This window comes from Gadus macrocephalus, chromosome 14 (genome assembly GCF_031168955.1).
Source record: "Gadus macrocephalus chromosome 14, ASM3116895v1".
In the NCBI taxonomy this organism is placed as follows: Eukaryota; Metazoa; Chordata; class Actinopteri; order Gadiformes; family Gadidae; genus Gadus; species Gadus macrocephalus.
In genome coordinates, this window is record NC_082395.1 from 17,897,273 (window position 1) to 17,914,045 (window position 16,773).

General features: G+C 40.7%; 3 protein-coding genes across 6 annotated transcripts; all 3 read left to right on the plus strand.

Moving 5' to 3' along the window:
* The first annotated feature begins 47 nt into the window (after window positions 1–47).
* LOC132471995 (beta-1,3-galactosyltransferase 2-like) lies at window positions 48–3,536 on the plus strand. The gene is made up of 3 exons (XM_060071383.1): window positions 48–274; window positions 1,449–1,530; window positions 2,038–3,536. Exons 1-3 carry the CDS (start codon window positions 248–250, stop codon window positions 3,150–3,152), a joined length of 1,224 nt encoding a protein of 407 aa, XP_059927366.1. The 5' UTR covers window positions 48–247; the 3' UTR covers window positions 3,153–3,536.
* A 2,514-nt stretch (window positions 3,537–6,050) lies between these two features.
* Window positions 6,051–9,662, plus strand: nqo1 (NAD(P)H dehydrogenase, quinone 1). Of its 4 annotated transcripts, none has more exons than XM_060071387.1 (6): window positions 6,051–6,185; window positions 6,840–7,013; window positions 8,123–8,253; window positions 8,635–8,748; window positions 8,871–8,972; window positions 9,089–9,662. In XM_060071387.1, exons 1-6 carry the CDS (start codon window positions 6,182–6,184, stop codon window positions 9,446–9,448), a joined length of 885 nt encoding a protein of 294 aa, XP_059927370.1. In that variant the 5' UTR covers window positions 6,051–6,181; the 3' UTR covers window positions 9,449–9,662. The 4 variants fall into 4 exon arrangements, with proteins under 4 accessions (XP_059927370.1, XP_059927371.1, XP_059927369.1 ...); XM_060071388.1 differs by having other exon boundaries at window positions 6,162–6,185; window positions 6,843–7,013; XM_060071386.1 differs by lacking the exon at window positions 6,051–6,185 and adding an exon at window positions 6,433–6,654 and having other exon boundaries at window positions 6,843–7,013.
* Window positions 9,663–12,959: 3,297 nt separating this feature from the next.
* Window positions 12,960–16,466, plus strand: LOC132471827 (gamma-aminobutyric acid receptor-associated protein-like 2). Its single transcript, XM_060071122.1, has 4 exons — window positions 12,960–13,191; window positions 13,979–14,034; window positions 14,147–14,319; window positions 15,433–16,466. The coding sequence occupies exons 1-4, from the start codon at window positions 13,158–13,160 to the stop codon at window positions 15,521–15,523; spliced, it is 354 nt and encodes a 117-aa protein (XP_059927105.1). The 5' UTR covers window positions 12,960–13,157; the 3' UTR covers window positions 15,524–16,466.
* The last annotated feature ends 307 nt before the right edge of the window (window positions 16,467–16,773 follow it).

The window sequence follows — 16,773 nt, forward strand, 5'->3', positions numbered from 1 at the left end:
AAATAAGGGTGTGTGTGTGTGTGTTTCTGACCAAATGACCCAGGAAGCATAGAGTGAAAGACATTAGGGTTAAGTGCAGGCACAACAAGGTGTTTAGAACAGTCGCATGCTGCCTCTATGCAGTTGGACCAAATGGACAGGCGTTTCTGGTCGTATGGCTTGATAATACATTTATACAAAGTGGTTTAAACATCTAACTGAAGACAGTGGCAGCACCATTAAGATGTGACATCTCTGAAACTCACATATGGGACTGCTAAATCTCAAACCTAAGGTACGTATAAATATTGAGGGGAAGTGGTTATGTACCATGTTTGGGTGTGTGTGTGTGTGTGTGTGTGTGTGTGTGTGTGTGTGTGTGTGTGTGTGTGTGTGTGTGTGTGTGTGTGTGTGTGTGTGACAGATAGAGAGGGAGAGACAGAGAGAGAGATAGAAAGGGAGAGACGGAGAGAGAGAGAGAGGCATAGAGAGACGGAGAGAGAGATGGAGAGAGAGACGGAGAGAGAGAGAGTATGTGTGTGTGTTTATTACACTATATTAAACTTTAAGATGCGTCATTAAAAAACAACATAGACACTATTAAGGGAATTCTCTTGAATGGTGGAAGAAAGGGAAATAGCTCCAAGCAAGGGAATTAATAGTTGAAAATAGTTGCTATGACAAGAACTATCATTGTTTCTGATGTTTCTATCAATTTGTGATTGCTGAACGTGTTCACATCTGTTCTGCATTCTGAGTGCTTGTCAAAACGTCATACAGCCGGAACCCTGTAACTCTCTCGCACAATCTACATCCCACTTGCTACATAGGCTTCTATTGTTGAAAATTATTAATTTTCAACAATATTATTATTATTATTATTATTAATTATTAATAATAATAATAATTAAAAAAATTGTTGAGGCAAGATCAGACTAGAAGTCATGGAACCGCAGTCATTCAGACACACAATGGAATGAAGATAGGATCTGTTCATGTTACGCTTATAAACGTGTTGAAATCCTCGGGCACTATATTCTCGAGAAGGCTGGCTTAACTATTACAGAGCAAAGGGATAAATCCCTCATCATGTATTAAGTAATGGTTAATTTATTTATAGCATATCTTGAATCTTTGTAGGGAGGTATGCCTGATAACAATTTGACAATGTCAAATGTTTTCAGTAAACCATTCTAACTTTAATCAGGAACAACCATTGAAGATAATACCACTATCTCAATACATTTTAAGCGATATAGGAATTGAAATCCTCATGCCCCATAGAAGGCTGTCTTAGCTGTTAAAAAACAAAGGGATGAATCCTTTTGCTTTGTTTACATTAAATGATTGCCCATTTAATTATCATTGTAGGGTTTACTGATAGCACTTTATATTGTCATTGTCATCATCACACATTCCTCCCTACATCGATTCAAGACCAGATAGTTTTATCCTCTGCTTTCCTACAGCACAGCCCACAGATGGCTATTTGGACAATGTTTGCATCAAGACAGCTTCAAATGGGCACCCGGAGGATTTCACTAAAGCTGGGTGAGTCCCACTAAAAATATATCCCTGTCTGTACATTTTTTAAGGTTTCTTGGGAGCTGGTTCAAGCAGCCAAACCTGGCCTAAGTCGATCTGATTGGACTGTGAGGCTGGGTAAGGCAGCTGCACATCTTTAGGGCGGTTGGTAATCAGGAAGGTATACATGTTAATCCAGCAATCACCAAACAAGCCGAAGAGAGCTATGACATGTCAGCATTCACCATGTGTTCTGCATGCCAACACCTTGGCAGCTCCACTAAAGTGTCTCTGGTGCGTCTGGTTGGCGAAGCTAGGCTAGGCGGTTAGGGCCATGTCATAGAATATGGCCTGTATTAAAGATATTTGCGGCTCTGGGCACTCTGCTAATCCTGGAGTTACATATATCTCATTCATGATCCAAAGTACAGCCAAACTCTGGTTTTCAAATTTCTTTAATAATGTATATCAATCCAACTTTATTCATACAAGCATTTAGGTCACCATAATTAACATAACCTTCCGTGTGTCCAGCAGGAGCAGAGCTATTCAGCAAGGGGAAGAGGTGGTGCTGTCCATACTTCCCTCTTTTCCTTCTCTTTATGCTCACAACAACTATTATTAAAATCGCTATAGATTCAGATCTATTCCAATCGAGTGAGAAGCTGTTTTACATCTCTCTGAAAGGGGAAAATGCCTACAAACAATTCTACGTGGAATACCCGCACAAATACCACTTTATCATAAACCAGGAGGAGAAGTGCCAGCGGCTGAGGCCCTTCCTGGTTCTCATGGTTCCCGTGGCGCCACACAACCGGGCCCATCGCGACAGCATCCGCCAGACCTGGGGCAAGGAGAGCTCCATCCTGGGGAAGACGGTCAGCTTGTTCTTCCTCCTGGGACTGGCCAAAGGAGGAGGAGGAGGTCCAGGGGACGGGCAGCAGCAGCAGCAGCAGCAGCAGCTGCTCCTGCTCCAGGAGAGCAGGGTCCATGGTGACCTGCTGCAGAGCGACTTCCTGGACTGCTACAAGAACCTCACCATCAAGACCATGGTGATGATGGAGTGGCTGGACGCCCACTGCCCCGCCGCCTCCTACGCCATGAAGATCGACTCAGACATGTTCCTCAACGTCCGCAACCTGGTGAACATGCTGCTGGACGCGCCGCGGGGAAGCTACATGACCGGCTTGGTGACAACCGGCGCAGAAGTCAGAAGAGATCCTAGCTCCAAGTGGTACCTGCCGGTGGATGTTTTACCAATGAAAGTGTACCCACGATACGCTCTGGGCTTGGGGTACATTGTGTCTTTGGACCTTCCCGGGAAGCTCGTGGAGGCCTCCAGGCATGTCAGACCGCTGTACATTGAGGATATACATCTGGGGTTCTGTATGAAGTACCTGGGGATAGATCTGTCCGACCCGCCACAGGTGAACTACTTCAATTTTGTTCCCGTGCTGTACAACCGCTGTGATTATTCTAGGCTGATAGCCACCACGTACGAACCTCATGCAAACCGCATACAGGTATGGGAAGACTTTAACAGAGAGGACCCGGTCTGCCAAGGGCCCAATGATATGCCCAATAATTTCCTTATTCCAAATCAAGACCTGTTTTTTCCCAAATTGGAAGCATTTTATATTAATGTATAAGAAGTGAGATGTATTTATATTTTGAGCTACGTATGAAATATGTATGTGAATGTAACACATCAAATATGTATATGATTGAATGAATTATGAATGAATATTGAATAATTTAGAAACATTAACTAAATGGCATGATGCTATATAGCTTAACTTTTCCTGGGTTCTCAATTACAGGTAACAAGATTAGACTTCTCTCAGTTCCAAACTAGTCTCACACCAAAACGTAGTAGTCCACACAGGAAAACACAGTATTTTTACAATAATGGCCTAGTTTTTTTGGCCTATTATTTTCTATATTATATTATCATTCATCTGATTATCAGTGTAAAATGCAATAATAACATTGTTTCAGCATTAAAATGCATTCTACAGTTCTAGTTAGAAATGTGCCTTCATTCAGTGATTGTATGTGATGTTGTCTTTCGTCAGTTAAACTGTTTGCTGCGTTTTTTTTTATCGGTATGTTGTAATTCTGACATGACATATTTCCATTTTTGTTCAGAATCCCCCCGCCCCCAAGTTATCAAATGTATCCATGTGCACTTGTTTATGACCTATGGCTACTATTGAATTTTTCTGTAACATGCACTCATATAACCTGTTTTTAATACATGAACATGAAAATGTTACATAAACACAACATTCTGAACAACCCCTAAAAATATTTATTCTTGGTTCATGTGATAGGAGCATTAATGAAGACGCTCAGGTTGCTTACTTTAGGAGTTCTATGTAACGATTCATTTACACAAACTCACCCTAATAGAGCACTTAACTCATTTACTTATTTAAAGGTAAATTAATTTGCCTGCTTTTACAATAATCAATAGTGCACTTATTGCCATAACAACGTTACGTGTGACAGCTGAGCTGCTGCTGTAAATTATTTTTTTTTTTTCGTATTGTCGTCCTAATTGATAATAATAAATATACATCCTGCCTAGCATTTATAACCCAAAAAAGAATATATACAGAATCAAGATTAAAGTATAACCGCAAGCGGTGATTAGCGGGGTCCGAGCAAAATTAAAAGTCAAGAACACACTAATAGAAGATATAGAAATATTACATATAATTGTCATATTCAAGGAAAGATGTTCCACTTCTAAACCTGAAATGCAGCCTCATTCACATGGTCAAAATGTCTATTGATAAACACACAACATCCAGAAAATTCAAAGCACACATTTCTCAAGAGAATTAAGGGCTTTCGTGAAATCATTTACCTGAAAAATCTTTGGAATTCTGGGGAAATTAAACATTTGTAGTCGAGAACACTAATGGATGAAATATAAACATGATAGAGTTAATAATTTAGGAAAAATGGTTAACGAAGAAGTTCCCCTTAATGTCATACTGTGTCTTGGCAGTCCGATTCTTTGAAACAAATGAGCCAGAATGTTGATTGCCTGATGAATCTCAGGTGCTGTTCAATGTTTCTAAAATGAGTGGCAATGACAGCATATCATGTTCAGCTTGTTCATAGTTCTCTAATCAGGATTGTAACTCTCAACCTAAGGATCACCAGTACACGGCATTATCCCGTTGAGTCACTGACATTCCTGAACTGCGTGAAGCCTCATTCACATGGTGACAATGTCGATTGATAAGCACACAACGTCAAGAAAACTCCAAGCACACATTTCACAAGAGAATTATGGGCTTTCTTAAAAGAGTACAGATCTGAAAATTGGCACAGTTAATGGTAGGCACCTAATGATAGCCGTATGGTAGTTATACGATAACAAAATGGTCATATAGGCAAAATGGTTTGAAACTGTGGACGTTTGGCTTTGCTGTGAAATTGTGGGACATTTTGGAGCTGTTACATATTTTAAGCACATAAGCTGCCCCCACATCGCCACTAGGAAGCAGGACAAACACACAAGCTGCATTTCCCTCAGATAGCCACTAGGAAGCAGGATTGAACACATAAGCTGCAATAACTACTCCAGCCACAGATGGTAGCACCTTTAGACAGGTCAGGAGGGCGGAGCCAATACGTCACACAGGCCACGCCTACTTCACATAGGCCCGCCCACTTGGTACTGCAGCATTCTTCGAAGAAAGTGGTCCAATCTGGATCGCTTTTAACTCACTTTATTTGTCAAAGTATATCGGTATGGTAACTACGGCGCAAAAGGAGGGGAAGTGTGTCGAACACGTGCTGAGCGTCTCCCAGCTGATCAAAACTCTAACCCGCGAGTCCTGAGCTACCTGAAGATTCTCCCGTCCCACCTCTCTGTAGAGACTGTTATGGTCAAATCCACGTGGCCTGTGTGAAGTGGGCGTGGCCGGTGTGACGTCTTAGCCTCGGCTTCCTCACTTGTCTGAGGTGCTGCCTTCTGTGGATGGAGCAGCTATTGCAGCCTTCAGTAAGGTCCTGCTCCCCTTGTGGCTATGGATAGTATTTACGGCTTATATGTTTGGTCCTGCTTCCTAGTGGTTATGTGAGGGTAATACAGCTTGTGTGTTTGAATCTGCTTCCTAGAGGCTATGTGGGGGCAGCTCATATAAAGCATCTGTACCGTGGCGGCCCGTACCGTAGCAGCACACCTCTCCCAAGTGGCCAAGTTGGCCTGGCCTGGCCAGACTGGCCACACTCACACTGGCAGATTTGAGCACGGTTAGGTGTGAAAACTGCCACGGCCAGATGGCCTAGGGTGAGTGCACCCTGAGTCCGCCGCTGGCATGGATGGATCCATCGTCCCCATGAAGAATAATTTGATGGCGTCTTATTGACAAATTTATTGTCAATAAATGTTGTGGTTTGTTTTAAATACGAGTCTCTCCAGATTTAAATTGCAAATAGTACTCGTTAAATTGAAGCATTGTGCCTTGCATGTGACACAGTAACAGGTGACAAGACTGCCCAGGTAACATGAGGCATGTCTGTTTTTTTTTTAAACTGGTTTACATTCCAATCCTGTGTGTTCCAGACACGCAAATACCTTAGCACAGACCTGCACCCTGCCACATGAATGTTACTGTCCTCCAACTGAATCTGTCTAGGATTATTGTCACAGAAGGATATGGGTAAGTCCTCGGATAACGTTCAAAGTAATATTCCTGTAGTCGACCTAATGAGCCAAAATTAAGTAGGATTAAGATGTATTGAACACATGACTATAGGATAATCCTTTGAAAGTGACACAAACATTATTTTCCGGACCAACAAGCCAAAACATATTCCTTTGTGCTTGTGGGTGGAACAACTGGCTAGCTCAATGATTGCGATCAAAACATGAAGAAAAAAGGTTCTTCCTCAGCCAATGGCAAGTGGTCTGAGTTGACTGCATTCGTAGTAGTTCCAATCAAATGCTGCTTTCTTGCTGAGATCAAGACATGGCATTGTATAAGAGCTTGGGTCTGTGGCACTGCAGAGTTCAGAGAACTTTATGATAATGATCGGAACAGAGGAAGAACCTGATGTACTGTAACATCTTTGACAGCTTTGACAAGAGCCAAGGGATTTGGAAATACTTAAAAATGTCTGCGCAAATGAGTAAGGTTCCAATTTTTAGTGGACAAACTAATAGCCACATGTAGTGTATATATATGAATGTAAATATCCATTTATTCCATCTGGTGTGTGTGTGTGTGTGTGTGTGTGTGTGTGTGTGTGTGTGTGTGTGTGTGTGTGTGTGTGTGTGTGTGTGTGTGTGTGTGTGTGTGTGTGTGTGAGAGAAGCAGCTCAGAAGAAGACGGTTCTGATCGTGTACGCTCACCAAAGCCTGGGTTCCTTTAACCAGGCAGCGCAGGATGTGGCTGTGAATGTTCTGGAAGAGCAAGGCTACAGTGTCGTGGTGTCCGACCTGTATGCCATGAACTTCAGAGCGGCAGCCACTCGAGAAGACATCCTAGGTAAGGTCTTTTCACATTATACACAGGGGATGGCTGTCTTTCGTTTTTCCAGCTCATCTATCTTAGTATAACCTCTATCTCAGATGTAACCTTCCTTAAACTGTACACCATGGATCTCCCTGCCCCCTTGGAATCCAATTGCATTGAGTGGATTCTATGACAACAATAATGGGAGCGATGTCCTTACATCTATTTGGATAGATGCAAGGACAAATATCCTAATAATCGTAAGCTTCATAGCATTATTTCTAAAGTCATAATTTAAGTTTCATCTTCTATTCAGCATCAAAAATGCCTAGGTCAAATAGATGACTTAGGCAGAAAGTGATTATGTAATCTAAAAATAATTCTGATTGGTTTATGCTATAGACAATGAGGCACAGTTAACAGCAGCGCTTGGAGATATTGTTAGAGTTACGCGAGGGCACGTGAGGAGATTACAGGCAAACGACACAGGCGATATCTTCGAAACCAGAAACACTGGTGTGTGGAATGTGTTTCTCTCTTTCTATCAGCTGACTATCTAGCGGTCCTCTTAGGAATACATTTACAAAGAATGTGTTGTGTTGTGTTAACAGACTTGGTCGATTACATGACAACATTTGAACATTATACACATTTTAAATTAAAATAATAATTACATTCTGGCAAAAAATTAAATACAAACAAGAAAAAAAAGAAAAAAACATCAAATAATATAAATAATGCAAAATAAATAAGTTAAACTGTTGTTAATACATAACACATGTCTGTCTTTGTACATCCAAATAAGCAAATAAACTAGTCATGGTGAATATCAGGCAAACGGCACACATGGGGCATGCGTATACTGGAGCATTAAAATGGTAAATGGACTGCATTTACATAGCGCTTTATTAAATTGCCCAACACTCACCCATTCACACACCGACGGCTGAGTCAACCATGTAAGGCGACAGCCAGCTCCTCGGGAGCAGTTAGGGTTGAGGTGCCTTGCTCAGGGACACCTTGACACTCAGCTAGGAGGAGCCGGGGATCGAACTAGCAACAAACTAGCTCTACCTCCTGAGCTACAGCCGCCCAAGCCTGAGTAGTAACCGCGCTGTTATGCGGGGCTGGGGTTGGAACAGGTGATCTGAAGAACCCTGACCTCTTCCAGTATGGAGACGAGACCATGCATGCCTGGATGGAGGGACGCCTCAGTGAGGACATTGTGGAGGAACAACGCAAAGTTCAAGAGGCCGAGCTTATCATCTTCCAGGTCAGAGGTCATTAGAATCATTGAAGTGGTTCTTTTTTGAAGCACGATTATTCAGTAAAGTTATTCAATCCTGGGCTGGATTCGGTATCCAGCCCAGAATTGCTGGCACAGAGACTCCTTGTAGAGTGGAAGTCAACCATACATCTATAAAACAGTTATAAACCAATTACACAATACAACAATAACTCAATACAATGCAACTGAATAAAACTACGAGGGGGGGGAACGTTGTTGGGTGTGACTTTTGACATACTTAGTGTTTATTTTTGCAAATGTTCTACAGATGACTATCTATTTTCTATATAGGCCTGTGGAACAAATGTGTTGTTGGAGTTGAAGTCCCAATATGGCTTATTCTGTTTGTTGTATCCCTCCATGCAGTTTCCCTTGTACTGGTTCAGTGTCCCGGCCATCATGAAGGGATGGATGGATAGAGTGCTAGCGCAGGGGTTCGCTTTCTCAATGGAAAAGATGTACAACAATGGCATATTCAAGGTTAGTCTCATAAAAAAAAGGTCACAATTCTAAACTACACCTAAAACTAAAATACGGGCAGTCTCTTAGATGTTGAATTATAATTTATTTATTTTTTTGCATTGTGGTGTATTTCCTTGAAGGATAAGAAAGCAATGCTCGCTTTTAGCACAGGCGCCAGCAAGACAATGTTCCAGCCAGATGGAATCAACGGAGACATAAATGTGACACTGTGGCCCTTACAGGTTTGTAGCAGAATAAATTGGAAGTGCGTGAAGGATAACTTGCATAACACGATTGTCAATAAACTATCTTACTTTCTATGCCTTTCATTTATGTTTTCTAATGTTCTGTCTTTCAGAATGGCACTCTCCACTTCTGTGGATTTCAGGTTCTGGCTCCGCAGATATTTTGGGGCCCCGCCCACTGCCCTGCCCCAGTGCGCACCGCGATGCTGGACGGATGGCGCGACAGACTCCGGGGATTGTCCGCTGAGAGGCCTTTGACTTTTGCCCCCTGTGAGCTGTTTGACCTCAGCTTCCAAGGGGGATTCATGCTCCGACCAGACGCCAGAGAGGAGCTCAACTCGCGGCCACACGGCCTCACTACGGGTCACCACCTCGGGAAACCTCTGCCCCCTGACAACCAGACAGACGCTCCACCGCAGAGTGGAGCTGGTGGCCCGTCAGCCTCTAGGCCTACCAACTTCACATCTAGATAATGTGATAACATTAATAATAGTAAGTCATAGTAAGCCATTCAATCAGCATTACCCATAGTGTTTTCCATATTTTGTGAAGATTATATAATGTTTATTCTGTTTGCATTCTGTTTGTTCTTGAAATTGTTTATTTAGCGAATGATTTTCTGATTATTTACTTTCTTTAGAAGGCTAGTGGTAAATTATCTATCAATAATAAACATCATAATAATAATCATCATCGTCCTCATAATGATCATTTAGTATTTGGACAATTATTATTACCACCTCTGTTAACCTTCGCAAGATAAAAAAAAAAACTCACACAAAACGACCTATTTTGCACAGTTCACAATTTTTCTGTAATTTTGTCGTAGGTAGGCAACAGGCATGACATGATTAGGAGGTTTTATTCTGGTCTTTCAGCTTCCTTACTGATATAGCATGACATTTACAGCTTTTTACTCAGTGTAACCTACTTAATATAAAAAAATCTGGCACAATAATATAATGTATACCTGTATATTGTGTTTTCTTATAATAATTTAATGAAAAAAGTCAGTAGCCACACATTACTTATCACAACACAAACTAGAACATTCCTGTAACTTACTCCAGCGACCCTCAATATTACCCACAAAGTGGTGTACGTTTGCCTATTTTCTCCTAGTATATATAAACCACAAAAAAGGGGTAAAAACTAGACTAAACCCAACCAACCAAGGCCATGTTAGGTGTCATTGTAATGAAATGTAATTCATATATTTGACCAGAGCTATTAAATAATAATATATCTACAAGATCCAAGATGGTTTATTGACATAAACACAACAATTACAAAAGCAGTACCTGGCAATGAAATATTTGAGTCTCAGGCTCCTTCCGCAGTGCGATATAAAAATAAAAGTATAAAATAAACATACTGGACATATATACTATACTGGACATAATAATTCGAATAATATAAAGAATTAGTAATGACTGTAATGTATAAATAGATCAGAATCACTTATTGTACTGTAAGAGTAAAATTATTAGGCTTCGTTCCTCAACATTCACATATAGCAGCAACAGTACAAGATAAAAAAAAATAAAGATAAGAAACCATATGAAAAGAAAAATATAAATGTAAAAATATATAAAATAAGTATAAAAATAAATAAGTAAGTAGCAGCATCAATAATAATAAAAAGTAATGAGGTGTAATAAAGTGTGAAGAGTAGGGTGTTCAAGTGGTAGTGATAGCAGCCACAGGTAGGGTTATTGTGCAATAGATAAATGCTGTACAAATACAATAGATGGTTAAATACCAGTCTGTTATTGTGGTGTTGGTGTGGATGGTTGGGGGGTAGTGTGTTTTTTCAGGAGTCTGACTGCTTGGGGGAAAAAACTGTCATCCTCTGGGTTTTGGCCCTATAGGCTTTACCGCCTCCCTGACGGCAGTAGCTCAAACAGTTTCTGGTTGGGACAGTGGCGGTTCTAGAGATTTTGCCCGGGGGTGGCAGAGGGGGGGCAATAGGTCCAGAGGGGGGGCGGAGGTGCGGGGAGCAATTTATGGGAAAAAAAATAGTTCTAACTCACATAGTCACATAACAATTGTTTGTAACACCAAGGAAAACTGATTACACTACCTCATCAGTGTTTTCTATAATTGCATAAGAATTCCTTCAGAATGTGAATGATCAACATCCATTCAGATGCCATATCTATGGTCATTAAGGTAAATGGTAAAATTACGCGTGCCAAACATAAAATCATGTCTGCACTGTGTAGGAGCCATTTCTTTATTTTCCCTTGAGTTAATTTACCTGCCATGTCTATTAATCCCTTTTGTATATTGGTGGTTTTGAATATTCAGCTTTGGGCTCCCAGTCAGCCACTTCCTCAGGTGCTCTGCCAGTAGAAGAATAGATAAATACAAGTGTTTATGTCTGCTAGTCCTGCAGGACATTTGCCCTTGAGACAAATAAACCTAGCCTCATACTGTTAGTACTTCTACATGCAACCATTTTGAAAGGTCTGCATATATTTTTTACAAGTTCATCTTTTTCTAGGTAATGAAGTCAGTCTTGAAGAAAGGATAAATTTTAACCATAACACTTTATTTTTGGCAGAAGACTGGAATTGACAACAGTAACAGAATCTCTCTCACACACACACACACACACACACACACACACACACACACACACACACACACACACACACACACACACACACACACACACACACACACACACACACACACACACACAAATACCCTAATACTAATCTTTGCTTTTTTGGGTGGGTGAAAAAAAAAAAAAATACTCTGCTGTCTCCTACCTAGATTAGACATTAACATGAAAGTTAGTAGATTAAAGTCATGTAGCTATGGTCTGTAAATTCAATGTTACATTCACACACATCTCTACAAGTTACTCGTCTGGTCTGTCACATTCCCCCTTTCCCCCAATCACCACCAGTCAGTCGTAACGGTGAAATAACAGCTGTACAACACATGCACGGACGAGTGTGTGCTGTTTCCAGTCGCTAGTAAGCAATGTTTACTATGGTACTGACGTTGGTACTGATGAACAGCAACCTATGCAAACTAACACAACATTTTAAAATGAATCTACTAGAACTACCCCAAAGCAAAGACAAATAGCTGCTATCGCTAGTTTTGGAACTAGTTGTTAGTTAGCTATGTCTGGAACACGAATAGCGCTAGCGCACCATGCTAGCAGTGGATTATGCTAAAACCAAAAGAAATAATTGGATTCCAAAATTGTGACTCAGTACAGGGCTGTATTGGCTTAGTTTACATGAAAAGGGTTTTTAATGATTTTGACCAACCTCTCCCTCCTTTGTTCATTATTTTCACGCCGCTGAAATTGCAACAGGTGAGATTACTCGTGTGGTGCTGGTTGAGACGGTGGTCGCAGTCACGTCAGGTGCGTGACTGGCAGAAAGGGCGAAACCATTTAGAAATTCCAGTGGGGGTGAGGTCGGAGGACGTTTTAAAAAGTAGTCTTCTTGGGTGGGTCAGAGAGAAGATAGTAAGCGCATTTATGTGAATAAACCACTATGTTTGAAAACTAGAATTGATACTTTAATTGGAAATAAAATGGGGTGGCAACTGGAGGCAAAATATATACCTGGGGGACCCCTTAAAACCGCCACTGGGTTGGGATGGCTGGGGTCAGATGCAGCATAAACTGAGTGTGTGAAATGTAAACAGACATTTTTACAGATGCTGACTGTTATAAAGTGGCATAGTGGTGAATTAAGTAGGCTAGCTCAGGAATTCAAAAGTCTAATGGCCTGTGGGATGAAGTTATGGCAAATATTTAAGTGTATTGTTCAAAAAAGATATTTGTTTGGTCAACCCGAAAATATGGATCCATCGAAGCACATTTCACAATATAGTTGGTTAATTTATTTAAAACAATTAAAGAAAAGTCGGACTACTTTTAGTGGAAGTCGGACCGACCGTACCATCCATGCTGAATTTCTTCACCCGAGTGAGTCACCCCTATAAACGGTTTGGTATAGTCCAGTCGTGACGTAACCGGTTCGGCAGTGCTTGGTAGGTCAAGGGAGGCTTGTTGTTTTGCTTTATTGTTGACGCTTAGTTTACCATCTTGTTTTAAGGCTTGTTTACATTGAATTAAAGCACCAATTTTATACGAATTGACCACGTAACATATTGTTCTCCTACTGCATCGAGAGCCCGGAAACGTCAAACATGAAATGGATGTTCAAAGAGGATCATTCCTTGGGTAAGGGAGGGTTATTTGATCATAATAAAAATACACAACATCTACCAAAGCCGTTTGTAGGATCGTTTATTTTATTCAATATCTGATCCATCCGAATCTATAACCCGAGAACCCAACTCCCTAGATTCCCATGTTTCTACCCTTCTGTTTTTTGACTTGATGGAAGCATTAGAGTCAAAACAAAGCAAATGTCGGTCGTGTCATCCGCTGTGATGATATACAACGATTTCTTCATATCCCGTTATGTCGACTAACGTGTGTGCATTGTCAAGACGACGTGTTCATGTGATTAGTAGGCCTACCTACTCGACCTCGTTTTAGGGAAGGACAGCAACACAAAGGAACGATAACAACAAGCTCTTAAGCCTCTGCTCTGCAAGCCTACTGTTGCCATGTATTTACAGCCGGTCCTATGTACCCAACACTTTTCCGGACATTGTGCACATGTTTCACTCTTGGAGGATCAATATGAACAATATCCACCGTGAACAGAACGAGTGACTTTTGATCGGTCTTGAGAGGGCCCGTTATATTCAAGAATGACAGCCTTTTGGCATAAAAAACGGCATGTTCTCTTAGTATAATTAAGTATATTCATGAGAAAATATAATGATTTCCCTTTGGGATCTAATATTGTGTTTATTTAGGAAAACAACTATCTTACCACGAGAGCACTTTTTTATACAGCTGAGCTCAGTCGGCGTCAAGTGACATATGACACTGGCATAGGGTGCTTGTGAGGTCATTGCTTTAATTAATTGGATATTCATTTTCTCTTTACCATCAGAACATCGGTGCATAGAGTCAACCAAAATCCGCAACAAGTACCCTGATAGGGTTCCAGTGAGTGACACCAGCTTACCTCATCACTTCATGGATTGGACATTGTCATAACTGCATGGAAATAGATTGAATCAATGTAGAATCAATGTATTCTGTTGTTGTTGTATGTTAGGTCATTGTGGAGAAGGTGTCAGGATCACAAATCGTGGAGATTGACAAGAGGAAGTACCTGGTCCCCTCTGACATAACAGTGGCCCAGTTCATGTGGATCATCAGAAAACGCATTCAGATGCCCTCTGAGAAGGCCATCTACCTGTTTGTGGACAAGACAGTGCCTCAGTCCAGGTCAGAGTCCTCCTCAGTAGATGCTTGACAAAGTGTTCTCGCTCGTATCACAATGCATCCTCGGCAAAAACAAAGACACATTTCCCGTCATGTTTTTTAGTTCCTTTTTTTAAAGGAGAAATATTTCAATGTACAATCAGCCTGTACTTTACCATGTTTGTGCTGATACATTGGTAACGGAATTTACTTGTTTTTTACACTTTATGAGGACTATTATTGCCTCCCCTAATATTCAGACATGTATTCTGTTTAGGCTGCAGTAGCTTTTTTTGTGTCCTAATATAATGTGTTCCTTGCCCTTTATGGAGGGCAAAAGCCCTTTGAGACTGTAACCGGGATTAAAGGCACCCAGTGCAACTTTCGAGGCTTAAAAATAAACATTCAATTTCTAGTCTTTTTTACACGTAGTAAGTTTCAATAACTCCATACCATTACATACCGACATTTAAGCAGCAAAGATGAGACGTCGTTGTGTGGTGAGAACTGATACAAAATCGATAACAACAACAATGCCGCCATTTTCTTTATTTTTTGTAACCTACAATAAATAAAGCAAGCTTCCAGTCAATGGAAAAATGGCTTCTCCCCACCGGCGATTGTTGTTGTTTACGATTTTCTATCAGTTCTCACCACACAACGACGTCTCATCTTTGCTCCTTGAATGTCGATATGTAATGGTATGGAGTTATTGAAACTTACTACGTGTAAAAAAGACTAGAAATTGAATGTTTATTTTTCATTGAATGTTTACATAAAGTTGCACTGGGTGCCTTTAAGGGCTGGCTATATACAAAACATTTACTTCAATGTACCTGCTAGTAGTGTTTAACTAACAGTGTATTAGTATTCTCATTCGGGAATATTATGGTGAATGTTGCAAAGTTCTATAATCATTTCTGGAGGGGGAAGTTATTTACGTATGTAGCGCAACTAATTGTGCTCAGGATTTCATAAATGTAAGGTAGAATGATCTACAATAAAGCACAAGTTTATAAAATAAATAATTATAATAATTTCTATTATTAATAGTTATATTATTACAATGATATATTAGCTTAATTTGGACGGTGACTGTCTGTGTGTGACTCCTGAATGATTTCCCTCTCGTTGCAGCATCACGATGGGACAGCTGTATGAGAAGGAGAAGGATGAGGACGGCTTCTTATACGTGGCTTACAGCGGAGAGAACACCTTCGGTTATTGAAACCCACAACCGTGATCAAACCCCCCCTCGACCGCCACCGCCACCACCACCACCAACACCACCACCACCACCACCTCCACCTCCACCTCTACCACCACCGACACCTTAGAAAAACTGCTGGAATTTCCCAGAGAAATTGAATGGCTTGAAGGCATCAGGGACGTTGACTGTGGGCTCACTTGGAATGGATGATCGTCAGTGAGGAGGGCTCTTGTGTGCTTGCTTTGGCCCATGCTGCGTTTTGCAATGATTGATTAACTTATGAGTCGTGATTTCAATTGTGTCACAGTGTGGTTTGAAGTTCTTGTAGGCGTTAGGTGTGTGTTGGTTAGTTTTCTGTTGTTTTTTCGGATAGGGGGACCAGCCGTCCCCATTTTCCTGGGCCATCTGTTTTTGGAGGCCTGTAACTGAAAAAAAATTAAAATAAAACTATATATTAATGATTTTTGCCGAGGTTCTAGCTTGCTGATGAATATTAATTTCATGACAGTTGGTAATTAGTCTTGTGTCTATCTGATGGCGTTTGACATGAGCTAGCTAAGTGGGGTCTATAGACTTTATACCATAAGCAGGCATGACCGATCATAAAGAATAGGCTACAATTTAGAACGATTCCCTATTTTAATTAACCTATTTTGGCTTGTATCTGGGTTTAAAACGCATCATAGTAATACATAGTATTAGTACATTTACCATGATCAGAATAGACTAAATGTAAATATGTCTGCTTCTTCCATTTCCCGAAACATTAACATCAGATATTTTGTTGATATATGGATCGCCAAACTACAAATGTCCCCGTTTTTTTTTTTCGGAAATCGGATCACGTTATGTTTGGATGGCTTTTGTTTGGCTTTCATCTTTTAAGATTATATTTAAATGGTACTATTTGAAGGTAAGGTAGCTGGATGACCTAACCAATAAAAAGTATGCCGTAAATATATCAGTTTTTCTTTATTTCACAAAACACTTACTCACAAGCGCCTATAGAGGGTGGTATTGGTGAACAAACTTTAAAGGAGACAATAGCAGTGTTGAGATTGATGTGTAGGTCTCTTCAGACACGAGTGGGGAAAGAATGTTTATGTGTAGGGGTGAGGTAAATATTAAAAGGATAGGATGAGATATGTATCGATAGTCTCACAGACCATGGCATCACAGAACGGAAAAGGGACAGTGTTCAAAGTGCTCTCTCAACTAGAACCATTTTCCATAAGCAATTATGAACTTAGGACCCGGTTAGATTGTGG

Excerpts from the sequence above, each read along its gene's own strand:
- LOC132471995 (XM_060071383.1), top strand. The coding sequence starts at position 248 with ATGGGACTGCTAAATCTCAAACCTAAG. Across the intron at positions 275-1,448 it reads TGCTAAATCTCAAACCTAAG|CACAGCCCACAGATGGCTAT; the intron begins GTACGTATAAAT and ends GCTTTCCTACAG. Across the intron at positions 1,531-2,037 it reads GAGGATTTCACTAAAGCTGG|CAGGAGCAGAGCTATTCAGC; the intron begins GTGAGTCCCACT and ends CCGTGTGTCCAG.
- nqo1 (XM_060071385.1), top strand. The coding sequence starts at position 6,579 with ATGTACTGTAACATCTTTGACAGCTTTGACAAGAGCCAAGGGATTTGG. Across the intron at positions 7,014-8,122 it reads CACTCGAGAAGACATCCTAG|GTGATCTGAAGAACCCTGAC; the intron begins GTAAGGTCTTTT and ends GGGTTGGAACAG. Across the intron at positions 8,749-8,870 it reads ACAACAATGGCATATTCAAG|GATAAGAAAGCAATGCTCGC; the intron begins GTTAGTCTCATA and ends ATTTCCTTGAAG.
- LOC132471827 (XM_060071122.1), top strand. The coding sequence starts at position 13,158 with ATGAAATGGATGTTCAAAGAGGATCATTCCTTGG. Across the intron at positions 13,192-13,978 it reads CAAAGAGGATCATTCCTTGG|AACATCGGTGCATAGAGTCA; the intron begins GTAAGGGAGGGT and ends CTTTACCATCAG. Across the intron at positions 14,035-14,146 it reads AGTACCCTGATAGGGTTCCA|GTCATTGTGGAGAAGGTGTC; the intron begins GTGAGTGACACC and ends GTTGTATGTTAG.